Genomic DNA, 20,847 nt, shown 5'->3' on the forward strand with positions numbered 1-20,847 from the left:
CTGGGGGGAAGGGGACAGTGCAGGGTTGAGGTGTACGGAATATAGCCCGTAGTGGGGTAGGGAGAGGTTATGAGAGTGTAGGATAGACAGAAAAGTGGTGTCAGGAGGGTGGGTGTAGGGCTGAGGGCAGGGATGGGGTGAACAGGGCTGCAGGAGCTCTGTGAAGGCTCAGAGTGGGGCCTGGGTACTGGTAGCACTTGTACAGGGGGTCGGAGGTGCCCCAGACACCTACCCCTCTGTGTGTGTGAGCTGGTAAACCCAGGGGTCTCCGTGGAAAACATATGAAATGCCACAAAGGTGTCACATGAAGCATTCCTGTCATTTGCAAATGAAACCCCAAAACATCACTGAAATACAGGGAGAGGATCCCTATGGGATGCCCCTTGCTACAGAAACAGCTCTGGCTGGCAATTGCCCCAGAGCTTCACAGGCAATTGGGGACAGCCTGTGTCACTTGGGGGTGTGTGAGGATAGCCTCTGTGTTCTCTGTGTGTTAGATCCTGCCAGTGCTTTGCAGCTGAGTAGGTGAATCAAAGCCTCTCCCCCAGGGGGTCCAGAAGAGGTTCTGAAGAGCATGGTGTGGTGCCCAGCAGCCAGGAGCAGGGTGATCATGGGTGTCCCCTTCCTCCTGTATTGGAGGTTTCTGTGGTGGAGACCCAGAGTTTGTTTGGCACTGGTGGAGTGTTGTTTTAACACCTCTGAATTGCTGTTATGCCATGTGGGGTTGTCCTACAGGAGGCTGAGAGCCACTCTTCAGGACGTGGTGTCGTAGTTTTGAGGCTGTGGGTTAGGAGATCGGAGCCCTGGCATTATACTTATCTTCCTGCGCTCAGCAAAGGGCTCTGTCTGCTGTTGGTCTCTCAGTCACACAGCTTTTGCTGCTCTTAATCCTATTTTACTGGTACTCAGGTACCCATCCTTTCCCACTTGCCTGAAGTGGGTTGTTGCACAGAAGGCAGCAGTGCTGCCTGAAATCTCGCAGATGTCACCTGTACGACACAGCCCTTCATGGCATCAAGTATCTTGATCAGAAACATCTGTCAGAAGGTGCCAGGGTCTGGTGTGGTGGTGTTGTGCAGCAAGGAGGCTCTCACCAGCTTGGAGCTTGTCATTTCCACAGGGTGTTTCTTCCCACTGACAGTTGTAGTTTTTTGCTCCCAGAAGTGTCCTTCCTGCTTTAGTCATTTTAACTTTGGTGTGGAAGCTCCTTGGGCTCTTCCCTTCTTGACTGAGCAGGTCTTGACTGAACAGGTTCCTTAAATCCGTTGCTTACAGGAATGTTTTTCAGATTGAATCCTTCTTGTTGATATTCTCCCAGGCTTTCAGCAGCCTTTGTATGGGAGCAAAGGAAGCAGATTTATTATTCCAGTCTTAAGCTCACTAACAGGGGGACTGCCTGGAAACTGGGCTGACTGCCTTTGCATGGCAGTGGAAGCTGCTGCTCAGTTCCTGATGTCTAACCAACTTTTGGTCTCTTTGCTGTTGTGTCTGTATCCTGGTTATGTCCTTCTGTAATGGGAATTTTGTAGTCACTGTAGCCAGGCTCTTGGATTTGGTCCCCTGGGAGACAGGGAGATGAGTTAGAACCATGTGTGTCATTTAGGTGCTCCCTGCTGCTGTTCACGGTGGGCGGCTATTTCTCAGCAGGTCCCCCAGTGGGTCTGATGCTGAAGGTGGGTCCAGCTTCCTTGGTCTCTGGCAGGAGAGGGTTTGTTCAGGTCCTCTCAAGGAAGGGGGTGATGAACGGGATGGAGGACTGAAGTGAGCAGAGCAGCTCTGTGGTAAGCTAGGACTTAACAGTTCTGCTGCTGGGGGTCAGTATGATCCTGGCGCCACTCTGCTACATTTTTCTGGTTGTACTGTGGCCTGGGACCACATGGGACCTTCATGGACCAGTGGCAGCAGGTTTCCTCTCTGCTCTCTTCAGTCAGAAGTAACCTGTTGGGTTTGTTCCTTTCCAGGTCTCTTCACACTCCTGGTTGAAGATTTTGGTGAGTGCAAGAAATGTTCCTGGGAAGTCAGTTTTGTGTTTAAGCCCATGTCCATTCTGGTGGGCTTTACACTAGCTTCTGCCCTTTGTTTGCAGGGGTCAAGGGAGTGCAGGTTGAGGAGATTTATGATCTGCAGAGCAAATGCCAAGGGTAAGTCACAGGTGTGAAAGAGAGAGTTTTATTAAACAGCATGTATCACTGCCAGAAAGATGGGGCTGGTGGTTCTCTTTTCCTCTCTGTCTTTGCTCTGCTGTGGTTTGAAACAGAAGGTTTCTGGTGATGGGCAGAGCAGCCCCACTGGCTGTGGGTCATCCAAAATGATGCAGCTGCTGACTTCTCTCCACAGCCCTGTGTATGGGTTCATCTTCCTGTTCAAGTGGATTGAGGAGCGCAGGTCACGGCGGAAGGTCTCCACCCTGGTGGATGAGACATCAGTGATCGATGATGACATCGTTAATAACATGTTCTTTGCTCACCAGGTAGGCTGGAGCCGAGGGGAAAGTGTGTGTGTGCCTTGTGTGACACCTCAGGGAAGCAATGTGGTGCTGAGGGCAGCTCCTCTGTCCTGGGAGTCTCTGCCCTGAGCTCCAGGTTGGAGGGACTCCAGTGAGGGCTGCGAGCTCATGGGGCATGGTGCACCTCACTAAACAAGATTACCCTCCTTCTGTCCTTTGAGAGCCAGGTCAGGTCACTGGTCTCACAAGTGGTACTTGTGTCAGTACTTTCTAGTTGATTATTGTCAACACTGGGGGGTTGTTGAAGAGTTGCCTTATTCCTATGTCACCCTCCAGCTGATCCCAAATTCCTGTGCCACCCATGCCCTGCTGAGTGTCCTCCTGAACTGCAACAATGTCGACCTGGGCCCCACGCTGAGCCGCATGAAGGATTTCACCAAAGGTTTTAGCCCTGAGGTACAGACAGGGCTGTGCACGGGGGACACATGGGAATCTGCCTCTTGGTCCCCTTGGGATGATGCTCTAATGAGCTGGCTCCTTTCCAGCCCTTCAAGGCTCCACACTACATCAGTATTGCCTCTTCTCTCTTATCTTCCTACCTTCCCTTCTGCAGAACCTTGGTCCCCTTACACTGGGTACAGCTCTGAGCTTTGTGTTGTGTTCTTCCCTAGCCTAGGTGCATTCTCTAAGTCTGTGATCAAAATTCCTCTCTCCTATCTTCAGACATATCTTGCAGTTTGTGTTTCTCTCTAGTTGTAATTTCTTTAGCAGAAATTGTGCATTCTTTTTATCTTGGGTTTTACCTCAGCAGAGCAGAGGGAGTGCCTGAAAGCTGCTCTCCCAGTCCTAGGAGGGAGGGATTAGGGAGCCAGTGGGTGAGGCATTTTGTTTGTTTCCTGTTACTTCTCAGTTGTTTTCCTTGCTGTCGCTGCAGAGCAAAGGCTATGCCATCGGCAACGCCCCGGAGCTGGCCAAGGCCCACAACAGCCATGCCAGGTGAGTGAGGGGGGTCTCCAGCTCTCTGCTGCTGGAGGAAGCAGGCTCCCCACTCACCTCTTGTCTCTCCTGCCCTCGCAGGCCGGAGCCACGGCACTTGCCGGAGAAGCAGAATGGAATCAGTGCTGTGCGAACCATGGAGGCTTTTCACTTTGTTAGTTATGTCCCCATCAAGGGACGGCTGTTTGAGCTGGATGGGCTGAAGGTCTATCCCATTGACCACGGTAAGAGCCTGCCTGTTCCTACTCATTGCTACAGTTGAACATACACCCTGGTTTGTCCAGATGCATGTGTTATTTTTCATTGCTGTGAGGCGTTAGCTGATGTTTGTGGAGAATCACTCCAATGGCTTTGTCCTGAGTTTTTGCAGCTCACTTTGGAGCCTCTGTGCTGGGGACTGTGTCTGGAAAGCAATGATTTCTAAATGCATTGCATTGCTTTTTCCAGCCTTGCCATTATCCTCCCCAGTGGCTCAGGGTCACAGGGTCCTTCTGCAGCTCTGACATAACTCCTTGCTCTCTTCTTGTGCCAAATAACTGTTATGTGTTGAGGCACAAGGTCCCAATGCAGATCCCAGCAGTCTTCTCTGGTTACTCTGTTTATCTTACAACTTGACCACTGTCTTCCAGACACTTACTTGTCACTGCTAGGGCTCTGCTTCTGTCTGCCAGGCCCTTTGGTAGGATACCTACTTGATGTGCTTAGGTTACTTAATGGTAGCACTAGATCCAGTGGTGGGTAGATCCCAGCAGGAGCTGGGATTTCCTTGGACTTTGTGAGCCTGAGCCTGTGAATCACTTGGGGTCTGCAGGGTTCAAAATTTGCTTTTCTGCCCTGCAAATAGCTCATGTTTTCCATTTGGAAGGCAGAGGCGGGGGGTTCCACATATGGGCTGAGAGCATGGTCCTTCTCCCTTCTGGGCCCCTCTTGACTTTCTCCTTGGTACACAAGGGGGCCATTGGATTGCCTGTGGTGCAGATGGCAGGATCTGCTCTGTGCGTCTGCAGCAGGAGCCTGGCTCTGCCTTGCTGAGTCCAGCTCGCTCTCGTTCTCACAGGTCCATGGGCTGATGACGAGGAATGGACAGACAAAGCCAGGAGAGTAATCATGGAACGCATCGGCCTGGCCACTGCAGGGTAAGGTCCTGGGCCATGATGCCTGCACTGGCCCATTTGTCCCTGGATTATTTCTGCTGTGGTTTCTGTGCAACAAGTTGTGCAAATGGGGGTGGAGAGTGTTGCCTGGGAGGGGTGCAGGAATACTGCCTCCTTGCCTTCTGTTGCTTGCAATTTGACTGCCTTCAGAGAATGTGGAGAAGCTGCACTCTGTGTGTGATGCAGACTCCATGAGAGTGGTCAGATGAGGTCCCTGTAAGCTGGAGTCCATAGGAGAAGGAATGGTGCTACTGGTCCTGAGCTGCACCTCTTTGATGCTTGGTCTTGAGGGTCATCAGGGAGGTTGTAGAGTCTCTGTCCTTGGAGATACTCAAAGGCCATCTGGATGTGGTCATGGACAACCAGCTCTGGATGATCCTGCTGGAGCAGGGGTTGGAGCAGATGAGTTCCACAGGCCCCCTCCAACCAGTGAAGGGTGTTTTGTGTTGTGGCTGAAGCAACCTTGCTCTGCTTCTTCAGCCAGTGTGAGGGTGACTTGGCTTTGGGGGAAAGCCTCCTGTGTGCTGGTGTTAGAGGCCAGGGCAGGGGAAGCGCTGCCTGGAAGGAGCTGGCAGGAGTTGTGCAGGGCATCTCTTTGCTGGGAGCCAGGCTGATGTCTGCTGTCCCTTCCTGCAGGGAGCCCTACCATGACATCCGCTTCAACCTGATGGCCGTGGTGCCTGATCGGAGGATGAAGTATGAGTCCAAACTGCACATCCTGAAGATGAACCGCCAGACTGTGCTGGAGGCCTTGCAGCAGGTTGGACAGCCCAAGCCCTGAGGGAGTGTGAGCCTGGGGTGGGAATAGGTTCTGTTTTCAGGGCATCTTCATGTACTGTGGGGCCCTAGATTTTGGTTTGTTTTTTGTCCTTGGGAAATGTCTTCTGGGAAGAGGAGATAACCAGCCTCACTGCTTGGCCCTTTGCTGCTCATCCGGGAGATTATCCATAGCATTGTCCATTGATTGTGCACACCCTAATGAGTTCTGTAGTGCTTGAATGGGAGGGATGTGGCTTGGGTCACGCCAGTCCAGTGCTCAGTTTCCATCTTTCATTTGCCTTCAAGCTTATCCGAGTAACTCAGCCTGAGCTGATCCAGACCCAGAAATCTCAGGACTCTCAGCCTCCTGAAGAGGTGAAGCCAGCCAGCAGCAAGACTGTGACCCTAGAGAGCACCCATCCAGGTAGACCCCCTATCAGTGTTGTTGCCAGCCAGCCTGGCCTGCTGTGGTGTGACAGTGGCTGCCTTGACCTGGAGCTTGAGGCAGTTTTATGGTCAGCTTTGCTTTCTTTTCTCCAAGCCCAGCTTCATGCACACAGTACTGGGGTGTGGTAGATGCCTCTGTGCTTGGTAGGGGAGTTGTAAGGGACGTGGAGTTTGAAAATGGGAGGGCTTAAGCTTGGGGACACAGGTGACAGCTGGAAGTGGAATGGGAAGTGGGTCTGGTGGAGCATAAGAGCTGTTCTCTTCTGTGGGGTGGGTAAGGCATGGCAGAGGACATGGAGTAAAAGGTGACGGTGCTGGTCATGAAAGGCTGTGCTGTGCTTGTGTGGCAGATGGCACCGATGAGCCTGCCAGCCAGGGCCACCCCACGGCCATGCAGAGCCCACCCAACAAATCCAAACCAATGGCAAAGGCGTCAGCAAGCAGCATCAATGGGGCACCTCCAGGAAACCCCAACCCCATCGTGCAGAGGTTGCCAGCCTTCCTGGACAACCACAACTACGCCAAGTCCCCCATGCAGGTAGGCTGCAGCTCCAGGCCAGTAACTCCTGACTCGAGCTGAGCTTTTTGCTCCCAGTCCCTCACCTCTGTGGGACTGTGGCTGTTGACCGGTTTACGCCCTACCCCTGCCTTGCAGCCTGCCTGCCCTTGCACTAACCCAGACTGGGAGGTGAGAGGGCAAATAAAGTGACTGACCTGGCAGAAGATGTTAGTATCAGTGTGGGTCAGCTGAGCAAGCAAGGGAAGAGTCCCCTGTCTCTTGAAAAGGGCACACTCTGGTGTTTGGCCGGACTGAGGATGTGTCTGCTGGGCTCTTCCTCCTTGCCCCACTGCCAGCAGGCCATCAGCAATGGTGTTTTGCAGGAGGAGGAGGACCTTGCAGCAGGAGTGGGTCGCAGCCGGGTCCCAGTCCGACAGCACCAGCAGTACTCAGAGGATGAGGATGACTACGATGATGACGACGAGGAGGAAGTTCGTAACACCAACTCAGCCATCAGGTGACTGATTGAGCTGAGGGCAGGGAGCTGACCTTTGCAGAACTGCCAGTGGTGTCTTCCAGATCTCTTTCCTGAGAACTGATAATTGTGTAGACCCTGTGCCTGTGTGTGCAGTTGGGACTGTTCTCTTCACCTGCTATGTTACTGCTGGATTTTGTGAACCCCTTCTGGAGCTCTTCACTATTAACCATGAATTTTAGCTGCCCTGACTATAGCTGTGTATTGGCAGCAGGCTTTGGGGACCTCTGTTCTCCAGTGCGGACTGGCACATGAGCTGCTGTTGAGCGTTGGTGTGCTTGGACTGCTGTGAAGGTCAGGAAATGGGGCCACAGTGAGGGTGCTTTTGGGGCTTCTGGAGGAAGAGTAGGGGTGCACATCACTCTGCATGTTCCAGCTGTGTAGGGGTGCCCGCAGCTGAGGGGTTCAGTTTTGGAGTGCTGCCAGAGAAGCGGGTAGCAGTGAGGGCAACCTAGAAATGTTTCAGGCCTTGCTTCATGCCAGCAGACAGCCTAGACTGACAAGTGTGGAGCTGGCCATTGCGGGAGATACGGACAACATGACAAACCAATATGATTAAATGCTGACCCTTTACTGAGCCTGAATAGCTGTTTATATAACCTTTCTAACTGTCCACGAGAACTCTATACAATCTCGATTGGCTAAGTCCACTAATGCACGCACATAAATACAGCTCATGATAGGCTTAAGCTTTCAGTACATGCGAAGGCTTTATCAGTCCTAAAGTATGCAGTTTCTTGTTACCTAACCAGGAGTTGTCTTTCTCAAGCTAACTAACTCCCTCATTCCACAGCTGCAAATATTCTTTAAATAACCTTATCACTAGGCTGTGGTGCCTAACTCAGACTCTTGCTATTGACATGAGTCCTGGATCGCTCATGTGCCCATTTTGTTCCAAATAGTCCTCCACAGGCCGTGGCTGTGCTGGGCCTCCTTCCACCAGGTACTCATCTTCCCTCCTGTGTTCCTGGGCAGGTACAAAAGGAAAGGGCAGGTGAAGCAGGAGCATGTGGCAGGGGCTGTGGATGGCCAGCTCTCCGTCCTCCAGCCCAACACCATCAACGTCCTGGCTGAGAAACTGAAAGAGTCTCAAAAGGATCTTTCCATTCCCCTGTCCATCAAGACGAGCACCTCTCCCACCCCCAGCAACGAGAGCACAGACACAGCCTCTGAGATTGGCAGCGCCTTCAACTCCCCGCTGCGCTCCCCCATCCGCTCAGCCAACCCCACGCGCCCCTCCAGCCCCGTCACCTCCCACATCTCCAAGGTGCTCTTTGGCGAGGAGGACGGGCTGCTGCGGGTCGACTGCATGCGCTACAACCGCGCCGTCAGGGACCTGGCGCCTGTCATCAGCACTGGGCTGCTGCACCTCACGGAGGATGGTGTGTTCTGCCCGCTGGCTGTCACAGGTAGGTGACTGCCAGTTTTTGGGGTGATGGCATCTCCCCTGTGGTGATGGGACAGTGTCCTCTGACTTCAGGAGTAGGTACCAATCCTTTGCCATGGCTCCTAATACTTCCTTTCCCTGTGTCCAGATGGGGGGAAAAGCTCCCCACCTTCCATCAAACCTGGCGAAGAGGCCCCAGTCGCAATCAAACTGGACGAGAAGGAGGGCAGTGAGGCCAGTGACAGCAAAGAGAAGGTGGGACTTGGCAGGACCAGTGATCACCCTGGGGGGGAAAAGTATTCTCCCAAGGTGAGTTTTGTGCTGTGGCAGCCCTGGGGACATGGAGCCGCAGCAGCGCTGGCAGTGACTGAACCGCATGTGCACGCTGTCCTGCTCGCGTCACCGCAGCTGCGCCTCAACGTGCAGGGCAAGGTTCTGTGCCTTGTGTCACCATGGGCAGAGCCACTGCCTCCTGCAGCTGAGATGTCTGGGGTGCTGCGCTCCCCTTTGGGCCAGAGGGACCCTGCGGCCCCAAACCCCAGCCTGCTGGGAACTCCACTGCCTGTCTGTGCCCTCCAGCACAGGGCTCAGGCAGCACAAGCGCATCAGGGTCTCCCTGGAGGAGAGCTGGCGAGAAACTCTTACTCAAAAGGGAAGTTTGCAGCCTCAGTGCTGGCTGATTTATCACCCTGACTCAGAAACTCACTACACTGAGCTAGTCTCTTTTTTCTCCCCTCCCTTGCAAGTATTTCTTGTTTTGATGAATCCTCCCTTTCCTAGTGCTGAGAGGAACATCTACCAGCTCACCCTGCTGGCTCCTGGACTGCAGCAGGGCTCTGTCTGCTCATGTTTGCTCTGCTTGGTCCTGGCAGGAGCTGCTGGCACTGCTGAAGTGCGTGGAGGCAGAGATTGCAAACTATGAGGCCTGCCTGAAGGAAGAGGTGGAAAAGAGGAAGAAGTTCAAGGTGTGTGTTGATGGCTTGTTTGTGTTGCCAGTTTAGCTCCCTGAAGGCTCGATCTGGGTTGTGTTTAAGTCAAAGCAGAGGGAGAGTGTTGAGCTGGGAATGGCCCTGGGGAGCATGTGGGGCTCTTTCCCATTACCAAACCACCCTACGGGGCAGACCTCCTGCCAGGACAGACTGAAGCCCATGGGCAGCACTGATGAACTGGAGGAGGAGGGTGGAGGGCTACAGCTGGGCCACAGCTCAACACAGCACTGGGAGGAGGAAGCGGGGAGTCTGCCCCAGGGCCTTGGCAGGATTCTTCCCCTGCCCACCCTTGCCTCTTCCCAGCTGCCCTTTGTGGTAAACGCTGGCACCTGAACTGGGATGGACCCAGTCCCAGCTGTGTATTGGCCTGACCTGGGTTGGGAGGTGGGTCCCATCCTTTTCTGGTCTCCTTGGCCTGGGAGGTGGGTCCTGTCACATCTGTTCTTTGTCCTGTTAGCCTTGAGCTCTCCCTCCTCCCTGACACCCACTTGTGGATTTATCATCTCTTTGTAGATTGATGACCAGAGGAGAACCCACAACTATGATGAGTTCATCTGTACCTTCATCTCCATGCTAGCCCAGGAAGGTGAGCTGTGCTCTGTGGCCAAGGGGATGGAGTGTGGGGCTTGTATTCAGCTGAGGGAGCTGCACTGAGTGTGGCAGAGCGGCACCTGGGAGCCTGGGGGGCTCACCCTGCCCCTCTCCCTGTTTCTGCTGGGTCTGGGGCATGAGGTGTAGAGCTCAGTCTGTGGAGCCACATGTCTCTGCTCCCCGTCCTTCTGATTTGATAGTCTCAGGAGGAGCCCACTGACGGGTTTTGGGTAGAAGAGGGAGGGCTGTGCTCCAACGTGGGCAATACCAGCATGGACACGTGCATGCCTGTCACCTGCAGGCATGCTGGCAAGCCTGGTGGAGCAGAACATCTCCGTGCGCCGGCGGCAGGGGGTCACAAGCAAAGGAAGCCGGACCGACGGAAACGCTCCCGCCCCTATAAAGCCAAGCGCCAGTAGCTGGGGAGCCTGGACTGGGAGAAGCAGCAGCAAGGCCTTGTGCCTTTGGGCAGTGGCACTTGGATCTATGTTACCCTCTGCCTGAGGAATGGGACCACAGCAACAAGCCCTCAGCTGAGGCAGAGCTTGGGAACAAAGAGAAATCGTGTTTTCCTCTGAGCCCGACTTGTGAAGGGTGGAAACATAGTCTTGAGAGGAGTGCCTGCAGCCACCAGCTAGCCGGGGCACGCAGCTCCCTGACTGTGCCGCGGCAGCACCCACACACCACGGGCCTGTGTCCTGGCACTCTGGCTGAGGACTGTGGCAGGACCTTGGGTTGAGGACTGGGGCAGGAAGGGAAGAGCCCACCCAGCCAGTGGTGGGTCTGGTGTTGAGAGAATGCCAGCAATGCCACTGTAAGGCTGTGCTGGCCACAGCAGGCTGTGGCTTGTGTCTTGTGTCCAGACCTTCAGCTCCCTGCTTCCCCAGGACATTCATGTCTCTATTTTCTGACCCTCTCCCTCCCTTCCCCAAACTTTGGGTTCTGACACACACTTCTGGCCATTGCTGAGCAAGGTGGCTCCTGGACATAGCCCATTCTCCTGCCCCATTCCCAGAGTTGGCCAGTGTGTGGCCAGGCTGGTCCTGCCTTGCCCTCTGCCCTCACCTCCCTGGGGACACAACCCCCTGCCAGTGCAGCAGGGCTCCTGAGGGCCATCGGCAGCTCTGGTGCCAGGTGAGGAGGGGTGGGCTCATCCCTGGAGCTGGGCCTTGGTCCCAGCACTCTGTGGCTCTGCTGCCATTGCTGCTGTCCTGGCAACCAGTTCTGTGGGTCACACAGGGTTGCTCCAGGCCCTGTCCTCAGAGAAACCCTGTGAATTATAAACACCAAGTTCATAAGGTGACTTTGGTGCTGCTGGGCACGGCCCTGGGGCAGATGCTGTATGTGTAGTCCCTTGGTGGCCTTGGCAAAGCCTTTCAGCGTGGGGAGAGGCAGCTGGTTGCTGCAATGCAGAGACTGTGGAAGCCAGAGGTCAGCACCTCTGGAGGTGTCCTGAGGCACAGCTGGGATGAGGGGAGCTGCCACAGGAGAAGACTCAATTTTGCAAATCTGCAAATTTGTACAGATCTTGACTATGGAATGAAACTGTTCTTTTGGTATTTGTTGAAAGGAAGAAAATCCTTCTGTCTCTTGCCGTGTCTAATATCAAGTGCTGTAAAAAATGGATCTGTCTGAAAGAATAAAGCTATCCTGTAACAGCCACCCAAGGGAGAGGTGTGTGTGTGCTGGAACCTTGAGGTAATTGTGGGGACTGCAACACTACCAGGTGAATGTGCTGCTGGTGAAGTCGAGCTCCATTTATTGAGAGCTCAGAGGGCAGGGGGAGAGGGGCTGCTGCCTACCTCTGTGCTGGACAGCAGAGGCCCTGGCTCAGGCTGGGCTGGTTTCCTGGCTAGAAGTCCAGGGCACAGATTAAGGCTGTGCCCCGTTTGATCCAGTGCTTCTGTGGCTTGTCCGTAGGGATCTCCACAGCAATCACATAGTTGGTGGAGTGGCCTGTTGTTGACAGCGTGCCTGTAATGGGGGAAAAAAGGGTGAGAAGGTGGTACTGCAGCCCTCACACTGCACACTTGCCGGGGAGTCCTGTCGAAGTGACCCTCTCTGAGATCCTCTGTCCCATCCCTGTGCTAGGGGACAGGAGGAGCGGGGCTGGGGGAAACAGGCTTGTGTATTTTTGGTGTGGGCTTGAGGAGAGCCTGGCCAGAGGCACAACTGCATAGCTGGAGTGCCTGGTGCTCCACCTCCACAACCAGAGCAGGGGGAATCTTTTCCTCCATGGATGGCCTCACCCAGTGTGTGTCAGGAAGAAATCCTGCAGCCTCTCCTAGATGTGTTCCTCGGGCATGTACCTGCACGAGTGAGTGTCTTGTAGACAGGGCACAGGTAGGAGCCGGTGGCTGGCGGTGTGCGGGGCAGGACGGGCAGCAGCCAGATGACAGCCATCTCCGTGTACAGCTCCTTGGGGCGTGACTCCGCCAGCTGGAACGTGACAGGGTCCCAGCGGGCGCCCTCCAGAAACAGGCCGTAGATGTAGCAGCCTTCACTGGGAGGGCTGGTGAGCTCACCTACAGACTCCTTCATCACCTGCAAAGGAGAGCAAGCCCAGGGCCCTTATTAGTTCAGGGGTAACCCTGGAAGCTCAGCCCCAAGGAGCCCCTTCAGCTGCTCTTAGTTAATTCAGCACTGCCACAGGGAAGCCTGTTCCAGCTCTCAGGTGGGCTGGGCTGGGTTTTCTGGTATCTCACATCCTGAGGCCATGGGGCAGCATGTGGAGGTGGATGTGGGCAGGTCTGGAGGGGCAGAGAGGCCTCTGCTTGCCTTGAGTAGGGATCTGGCAGAGCAGTGTGGGTTTGTGTACCTGAGCAGAAAAGGGATGATGGGGTCCATGGGCAACAGTGCAGCTAGTGGCAAGTCAGTGCTAGATCTGCTGCCTTTGAAACTTTTTAGTAGCAGATTCCAAAGAAATCCATAAGAATCCAGAGCTTCTGGCTGACTTACTGACCTTGAAGCTAAATGAGATGGTGTTGATGGAGATGACGGACTTCCTGGCGAAGTTCTGCAGTGTCCCAGTGAGGAAAGCCTGGGGGAAGAAGAACCCACTGATCCAGAACACAGAGGGGATCCCGTTGTTGATCCAATTTCTTAGGAATTCAATCCGCTGCAACAAGTCATTCACCCAAGATGCCAAGGGCTTCAGTGATGGGTAGGCCTGTGGGGCACCCACAGAAGAATGTGTTGAATACAATCAAGAACACCCTAGACCTTGTGCCCCAGTTGCTGACAGCTACCCAGAGCCCAGGGATTCATCCAGCCCCAGACTGGGAACAACCATGAGCTGCACTATGCAGGAAACATCTCCATGCCGGGACAACAGAAGCCAGCTCCCTGTGAGCCAGTCCATGTCATGCTCACCACCTGCTGACTGATACCCAGCCTGACCTGAGCAGTGATCTGCCCCTTCTGGGCAACTCCCCCCAGTTTATATACTGGGCATGACGTGCTGTGGTATGGAACACCCCTTTGGCTAGTTTGGGTCAGGTGTCCTGTTTCTGCTTCCTCCCACCTTCCTGTGACCCTCCTACTGGCAGAGTATGAGACTGAAAAGTCCTTGATTGGTGTAAACATTACTTAGCATCAACTAAAAACATCAGTGTGTTATCAGCATTGTTCTCAGACTAAAGCTGAAAACACAGCACTGCACCAGCTGTTAGGAAGGAGAAAAATAACTGCTAGAGCTGACCCCAGGACAGTATAGTACAGCTGTGGTGGCTGATGACCCATTTCCCTGGTTCAGGTGAGCTCCCGCGGGCAGCTGGGCTGGCTGGGGCATGTACCTTGGCATCCCACATCTCTGGGACAGTATTGTTGTACAAACTGCTGGCCATCAGCTCCAGCTGAGAGGACATCACCACCAGGCCCTTGAGAGCTTTCAGCAAATCCTTTAGTGTCTGCACAACCACCTCCAGGAGCTTGTTGTACCTACAGAGAAAGAGCAGAGTGACCCAGTGCAGTGGTTTATCACCCCCGTCTGCCCAGCAAGGGTCTGGATCTCTGTACAATGTGTGAAGTTCCTCAATGTAATCCCCAGCCTGATTCCTATTTGGTGGGGTCTCATAGCTGCCCCCCCAGCCCTGAATTACTGATGGTAGCAGATGGAGACACTGATCAGTCCCCACAGGACAGGGATCAGCTAGGACAACACAATTATTAGCATGGCTGCCAACCCCACTGCCATGCTCAGCAGTGAGGTTCCTGAAAGGTGGAGCAGGAGCCTGGACGTCTCTGCTGTTCCCCAGGGGACCAGTCAGTTGCTGAACCAGGACATGATCCCCCAGGGGTTGTACCTGATCACCTCCTGCACCAGCACTGTGTTCATGGACTCTTCATAGAGCAGTGGGTATTTCTGTATCACCTCCTGCAGGTTCATGGGAGCAGGCACCTTTTCCAGGATGTCCCTGGCAGTCTCCTCCACGAGCTGGAAGGGAAGCAGCAAGTGGGCGATCATCCTCCTGGCCATGGCTGCCGAGAAGGGGTGAGCTATGGCCTGGATGGCAGCGTCACTGCTGGCACCCAGCATGCAGCTGGTGTTTGCGCTCGCTGCCTGCACCAGGCACTGGCTGCCAGGGTCCTGGTGGGATCAGGGCACTCACCTCTTCCCTGCTGCGGCCTCCCACTAAGAGGGTCTTGGGCTGCAGCTGCACAATGGTCCCCAGCAGAGCAAAGCTCTCATTCTGAGCAAAGGTGATGTTGGCATTGTCATGTAAACCAAAGATCTCTGGGCTATCATTGAGTGGCAGGCTCTTGATGTACTGGAGGTAGCCCTGGAGAGGAATCCACACAGGTTGTGAAGCCAAAAGCACAGGGATAAAGCTGTGGTGCCCCTCTGGGCTGCTATGGGTCTGGCACAAGAGAAATAACTAAGCCAGGCTTGCTGGATAAGCTAAACCCAGCAGATCCCAGGCTCAGTTGGGAGAATTCCTTGTCTTGGTGTTTGAGATTCATTCATCCAATTTCTACACAGCTCTTAGTACCATCACAGCCAGGAAACGCAACTTGCAGCTTTGACTTCAGGGAAGCTTATGTGTGCCCAGAGCAATGCTTGCTGATGCAGGCAGGACCCAGGCTGCTGGGGAGGCTGATGGGGTGGCAGCTCCTCTGAGCTGGTGGCTGAGTGGAGGCCATGGCCATGGTTTGTGGTCTGGATGGGGAGTTAAATTACACTTGTACAGAAGCAAACATGTGCTATGAGAACAGGCAGCTTAGCAGTGAGCTTCCTGCCGTGTCTCCTGCAGAGCTCCTTGGGTTCTTTAGGTATGTGATATCAGAATGATTCAGAGTACAAAAGCTTTCACAGCTGGGGAACTCTGGTGATAGCTGCTACCACCTCCTGGGCACAGAGACAAGATATTCCTCCTGTTGCTTGAAAGAGATGGAGTTTCCTGAAAGCATCTGAAGATGCCCAGGTTCTTACAAACTTTTGTTCTCCCAGGGAACTGGAACTGCACTGGGTTTCAGGGAGAAGTAGGTCCCCTTTGCACTATGACAACCCCCTGGATCTACGAGCCGCAATTTGTTACTTGAGTACTTACATCGAGGTCAGAATTGGTGCTGATCTGTTTGTAGATCCCTGATTCAGAATAGGCAAACTCAGGAGTTAAAACCTCAGGCTTGTAGAAATCTTCCAGAATACTCATGATGCAGCGCCGGTCCCAGTTGTCAGTCACTCGGCCGCCGTAGTTGATCTCCCCAGCTGTGTACTTCAGAACCTGTGAGGACCCCACCGTGGCTTTCTGACCTGCATGTGCACCATGAACCTATTCCCTGCACAGGAAGGGGCAGCTCAGGCACTCACCTTGTACGGGATGTCTGCATATTCACTCAAGAACATCTGTAGCTGACTGATGCAGATGCGGAGGTCTCCATCTGTGAACTCATAGGGGATGTTGAAGCCCAACGGCCCAAACTTTCTCCTCTCCAGCATGTTCCCATGGAAGAAGCAAAGTGACAGCAACAACGACTTAAACTCTGTGACCTGTGGGCAGGGAAGCAGGGAGATGAGATGCTTGGCTTGGGAGGAGGCATCCCTGGATGTAGTCAGTTTCTGCTGGGACCTGGCAGAGGAGATGTGCCAATTCAGCAGTGCCAGCTGGAGCCTGGAGGTGGAAACCTCAGTCTGCTGTGCTGGGGAAGGCTGTGTACACTCCCTTGCTTAAAGAGAGCTGCAAGTGGCTACACCAGGCCTCTGCAATCCCTTGCTTCCATTTCTCAAAGTGAAACTTCTAGTTGTCTCATCACAGATTAGAAACACAACCAGCCCTTCTCTAGCATGTAAGAGTTCTAGTGGAAAGGAAGATCTATGTCTGAAGAGGAGCAATATCCAGGTAGAGAGCATATATTAGAGCAGGCATGGGCTGGGGATAGCAAACCAAAGCATGACCTGTGTCTTACCTTGGGGCAAGAATTCAAGAAGTCATCACTGAAACTAATGTAGGACTTGAGCAGGTTGGCTTTGACCCCATGGGGGGGTTCGATGGTCATCTTGGAGCCATTCTGGAGGATGGACACAGGGAAGTGGTTGCTTGGTAGACTGGTGAGCCAGAGGCGAAAGTCTTGATGCACCTGGAAATCCAGGAGGCAACGAGTGCTCAGAGGGTGCAGAGGCACAGCCACTGCAGCTGCTCCTGTACTCGCCCTCTGGTTTTACAGGGAACCACCGGTACATGGGATCCAACTAGATCTGGGCTCCTCCCAGGGCTCTGTTCCCCTCACGGTGGGCAGGGTGCTCAGTAGAACAGCTCACCTGGCTGGGGTCAATGCCCTCCACGAGTCTCTCCAGTGAAGGCATCCAGCTGGGGGCCAGATGGCAGTTCTGGAAGAAGACCCAGCTGCCCCGCTCCATAGCACTGTGGATCATGGCTTCAGCACGGGGGCCCTGAAGAGGCAGATGAGAAGAGCTCAGAGACCCTCGTTCCATCATGGGTTGTGCCCTGCTAGGCTGGACAGGGAGACAGCTGCTGGGTGGAAGGATCACTTTCCAGAGCTAGTCTGGCTATATCCTCATGGCTTAACAGGATCTTTGCTGTCTGATGCAAGCTGTATGGCAAGGTGGAGGGAATGCAAGAACTGGGGATGAACTTGCCAATTCAGAGGGCACTACAGGGGCAATTAATGCAGCCTCCCCACCAAACTGGCTCCTCCAGCTAGCAGAAGATTGGTGAGGAAGGGCCCTGGGGCAGGAAGGTGTTTGCACTCTGCTACAAGCGTGTTTATTCTACTTGGAGCTAGGTGAGATCACTGGGAGTGCCAGCAAGACAGTGCTAACCCCAGATGGGCACCAGCAGCTTACCTGGCCTTGGCCCAGAGAAATGGCAGAGAGCTTTTGGGAGAACTTCATTTCTTCAGCAAACTTGTAGAGGTCAGCAGCAGGGTCAGTGCCTGGGGACAGCACAAATACTAGTGGGGTGGTAGCAGTGGACTCCTTGAAGATGACCGAGAGGTCAGTGGTCTGCAACACAGAAGGTTGGTCAGAGCAGTGGCCCCACTCAGCAGCTCCACCCTGCCTTGCCCCTAGCTCCTCTCCAAGGCACCAGCACGTTTTTGGGTGCCAAGGCCAGAAACATGTTCAGTGAAGGCCTAGTAGAGCTCTCCTCCTTGTTACCATCAAGGCAGTAACCACTTCCCATTTGACATTCAAACTCTTCCCTCCTATGCCTGTGGTATCTGCCCCTTCCCAGTTGTTTAACTGGTGTGCATTAGGTAGGATATCCCTTGTATAAGACCAGTGTCTCCCCAGCTGTGGGAACACTGTGGCTGCAGAGAAGCACAAATGCTCTCACTGCAATCAGGATATGCTGACAGCCCATTTACAGCAAAAGCTCAAGGCCTCCTGCTCCACTCCTGGCCCCAACAGCACTTCCTGTTGGCTGGTTACCTGTGGCTCAATGAAGCGCTGATCCAGGTGCAGCACCACAAAGTCCTGCATGGCATTGGTGATCTTATCTCCCCGCAGACACCGCAGAACCAGCAGCTTCTGGAAGGCATCAAGCTCAGCTTCCCACTTCCCAGGAAGGGGCACTCTGTAAAGCAATGAGGTGCATGCTGGGGGGATGTGCCAGATCCTGCAGCTCCCCAAGAGCACCCCAGTTGCCTGCAGGCAGCCACTGGGTTTCAGAAGGGACAAGGACCTTCCAGTCACTCAGCTGAGGTTGCTGTCTGTAGCTTTGAAAACATCCTCAGGCAAACCAGAGGTGCTTCTACTGGGGAAGCACCAAATAATGCTGTCTAAGGCACTGTGTGGCTCTGCCTTGGGTAAGCAACATGCACAGGCAAGGGCCATCCTTGAGGAGACAAGGTGATGCCTTCTCCTGTCCCTTGCATGGCACTGTACTGGAAGCAGAGCTGGTACTGTGGCTGTGGCTGCTCCTCCTGCTCTCCCAGGGATGCTATTACCTGCTGGGTGCAGTACAGCTAAGCTGACAAAGTGGGAGGCACTTGCCTGTGAGGCTTGGGGCTGTCAAAAATGGCCCTGAACTCTTCAAGGTTGTCTACAAAATCATCGGCAAAGCTGGAGAAGTTCTTTAGGCTGCTCAAGGCCAGGATGTCTCCCCACACTCTCTCGTACAGCCAGGCGGGAGCTGGGTTCTCCTTCATCTCCCTTATGATCCCTCCTGAGAGCAGGTACCTCCACTCGTCCTGGGAACAGGATAGGATGTGGTCATGGATTATAGCCTTTCTGCATGGGCCTGAGACATGTGGGTTTGTGCCATATACAACCAAAATCCTGTAACTTTCTGTCTGCCTCTCCTGTCAGGTGTGTATGTCAAGGAGTTAAGTGAACTGGAGGGTCTGGGGAGATCAACATCACTGTTCAGTTACCATTAGCTTTTCCCTGTCTTCCACTCCCTGCCTGTTCCCTCTGAACTTACTAACCTTTGCAGCAGTCTGGCAGCAAACTGGCAAATGCTGCAGGTGATACACACTAGGTAGCTCTGCATATAGACACAGGGAAAGGTTTGAGAACTGAATGAACAGACAGGCTCTGGGTTTGCCTACCAGCCTGTCAAACCTGCCCCCAGGCCCAGAGAACAAGGCTCTTTTTCCACCTTGTCACACTATTCTAGAGATGAATAGCTGGGCTTGAGTTGCCCTGATGGGATCCCATCAAAGGGCCAAGGAGTCCTGCTCACCATATCGATCTGTCCATCATTCATCAGAATCCGGACACAAACCAGGAAGGCAAACATGAGCTTGTGCTTCTCAAAGAGGCTACGGCACACATTGCTGTAGAGACTGAAGGTGATATAGTTGTTGATGTTCAAAATCCGGTCCTTCAGGATGTCTGAGAAAAAGGCAAAAACCAGGGGGTGCTATGGGTGATGTGGAAGGTGTTGTCCATGTCAGTGGTCAGTTCACCCTGCCCAGGAAGAACAGACTCTGTTCTCCAATATAGACTTGGCACAGAAACCCCTGTGAAAGCACAAGGCTGTGTGATACAGCCCACACACAGAAGAAAACAGTGCCCAGCACTGTGACAGAGTTCACACTGTCCCACGGCAGCCTACATGGGCCCAGCCACCACCAGCCTGGCTAACACATGCTGCTGCCGCACCATGACCAGAACGGCATGTACCTTGCCTGTCCCCTGCACTAACACCCCTCCCACCTGGTCAGACAGGGCAGCAGAGAGTACGAGGGAAGAGAACAGAGGGCAGGCTGTGACAACACATTCCCTTGCTGTGCGGACACAACTAGGGGCAGCTCTGGACCATGCTGAGAGCCAATGCAAGCAGCCACATTTGCCTTGACTCTGTAGGTGTGCTGGCTTCTGCTGCTGCTAGAGCAGCAACGTGGGGGGAGGAAGAGGATAAGGGGGCTGTTCTGGGCAGGCACCTGATTTCTCGGAGTTACTGATCCCTGTTAGGAAGATGTTGAGGAACCACTCAAGTGAGTACTGGTACATGGGGTCCACACTGGAGAGGTCTGAGAGACAGAAGTAGAGGATCTGTGAGCGGACAGCCACAGGCACATATTGCAGGCGGGTGATGTTGATGTCCTTCTCTGTCTGCTCTGCAACCTTTACTTTGGCCTGGAGGACAGAAAAGACATGGTTAGTGCAGCACTGGCAGAGGATGCACAGCTGCAGGGAGGGAGCACCTCCACTTCTGTCTGACCTGGATCTCTCCTGCCTTGACCTTGGATGCCTCCAGCACTTTAATGAGCTCCAAGTCATCTACCGGGTTTCCTTCAGAAGTGCTGAGCTGATACAGGATCTGGTCTTCTATCTCCTTCAGCTCCTGACGCATCTCAGCATTGCTAACAATTAGCTGGTTTCTAGCTTCTTCTAAGTCAGGCCGCTCTGCAGCCACCACTTCTCCCAGCAGTTGGTCCTCCAAGCCACTATAACCAAAGCCATGGAGGTGAAGGTGGGGGCAACAGGCCCGAGAGTTTGAGGACTGCAAGGAATGAGGCTGAGCAGTATGGACAACTAATGAGGTAAGCAGGTACCTGGGTGAGAGGGTGAAGTTGATGACTGTTAGCTTCGCTGAGATCTCAGGACTGTAGTGAGGGTTGGGCAGGCTGGTGGTAATGTACATCCTGAAACTCTCGAGGTAGGGGATCACTGTATCCCCCAGCTTTAGCACGGTGTTGCCTTGCTGTTTGTAGGTCTGTACCAGAGAGGGACAAATAAGGAAGGCTGGAACAGTTCCCCCTTGTGAGGGAAGGCATCCTGTTGTGCCCTGCATGTTGCAGTGAGGAAAGAGTCTGAAGGCTCTCTGGGCAGATGAGCTCAAAGCTGCCTGGCAGATCTGAAGGCCTGAACCTGAATAAAGCAGCTGTATTTCATAGCCCTGCCTCCCAGGCAAAGATGCCTTCTGGCAGGAGATTGGGGTGTGCAGGAGGCTGCCAGCATCTTGAATCCCTGGCCAAGACGTGAGCACAGAACAGGCAGTATTCATGTGAGTGCTGCCTGCCCAGAGAGACCTACAAATCCACCACATCCCACTACACCCTGGCCGATGCCCCTTTACAGCCCAGCCAGGTACCCACTGCCCCTCCTTGCCAATGTGACACAGGACCTGTTTCA

At 53.9% G+C, this 20,847-nt stretch overlaps 2 protein-coding genes across 2 annotated transcripts in view; one reads left to right on the plus strand and one right to left on the minus strand.

The window, feature by feature from the left end:
• Positions 1 to 1,961: 1,961 nt before the first annotated feature.
• Positions 1,962 to 10,222, plus strand: BAP1 (BRCA1 associated protein-1 (ubiquitin carboxy-terminal hydrolase); the record flags this gene model as incomplete). The annotated part of the gene is given in 17 exon segments (XM_010016532.1): positions 1,962 to 1,991; positions 2,087 to 2,141; positions 2,338 to 2,470; positions 2,783 to 2,902; positions 3,381 to 3,442; positions 3,524 to 3,666; positions 4,500 to 4,578; positions 5,233 to 5,356; positions 5,662 to 5,779; positions 6,153 to 6,340; positions 6,685 to 6,818; positions 7,812 to 8,245; positions 8,372 to 8,532; positions 9,096 to 9,188; positions 9,726 to 9,798; positions 10,105 to 10,155; positions 10,158 to 10,222. Coding segments are annotated over 17 exon segments (2,063 nt in total), but the record flags the coding sequence as incomplete, so codon positions are not given.
• A 1,433-nt stretch (positions 10,223 to 11,655) lies between these two features.
• The window catches only part of DNAH1 (dynein, axonemal, heavy chain 1), a gene marked incomplete at its 5' end in the record, with an annotated part of 27,736 nt that continues 18,544 nt past the window's right edge, over positions 11,656 to 20,847 (minus strand). Inside the window, 17 exons of the mRNA XM_010016533.1 lie at positions 11,656 to 11,777; positions 12,113 to 12,347; positions 12,766 to 12,972; positions 13,598 to 13,742; positions 14,108 to 14,238; positions 14,414 to 14,584; positions 15,353 to 15,529; positions 15,616 to 15,795; positions 16,212 to 16,382; positions 16,564 to 16,695; positions 17,110 to 17,268; positions 17,695 to 17,839; positions 18,259 to 18,455; positions 18,950 to 19,101; positions 19,653 to 19,848; positions 19,934 to 20,159; positions 20,268 to 20,500. Coding sequence (XP_010014835.1) covers positions 11,656 to 11,777; positions 12,113 to 12,347; positions 12,766 to 12,972; positions 13,598 to 13,742; positions 14,108 to 14,238; positions 14,414 to 14,584; positions 15,353 to 15,529; positions 15,616 to 15,795; positions 16,212 to 16,382; positions 16,564 to 16,695; positions 17,110 to 17,268; positions 17,695 to 17,839; positions 18,259 to 18,455; positions 18,950 to 19,101; positions 19,653 to 19,848; positions 19,934 to 20,159; positions 20,268 to 20,500 — 2,979 coding nt within the window. The remainder of the gene's footprint in view (positions 11,778 to 12,112; positions 12,348 to 12,765; positions 12,973 to 13,597; positions 13,743 to 14,107; positions 14,239 to 14,413; positions 14,585 to 15,352; positions 15,530 to 15,615; positions 15,796 to 16,211; positions 16,383 to 16,563; positions 16,696 to 17,109; positions 17,269 to 17,694; positions 17,840 to 18,258; positions 18,456 to 18,949; positions 19,102 to 19,652; positions 19,849 to 19,933; positions 20,160 to 20,267; positions 20,501 to 20,847) is intronic.

Source organism: Nestor notabilis, unplaced genomic scaffold (genome assembly GCF_000696875.1).
Source record: "Nestor notabilis isolate BGI_N333 unplaced genomic scaffold, ASM69687v1 scaffold21766, whole genome shotgun sequence".
NCBI lineage: Eukaryota > Metazoa > Chordata > Aves > Psittaciformes > Psittacidae > Nestor > Nestor notabilis.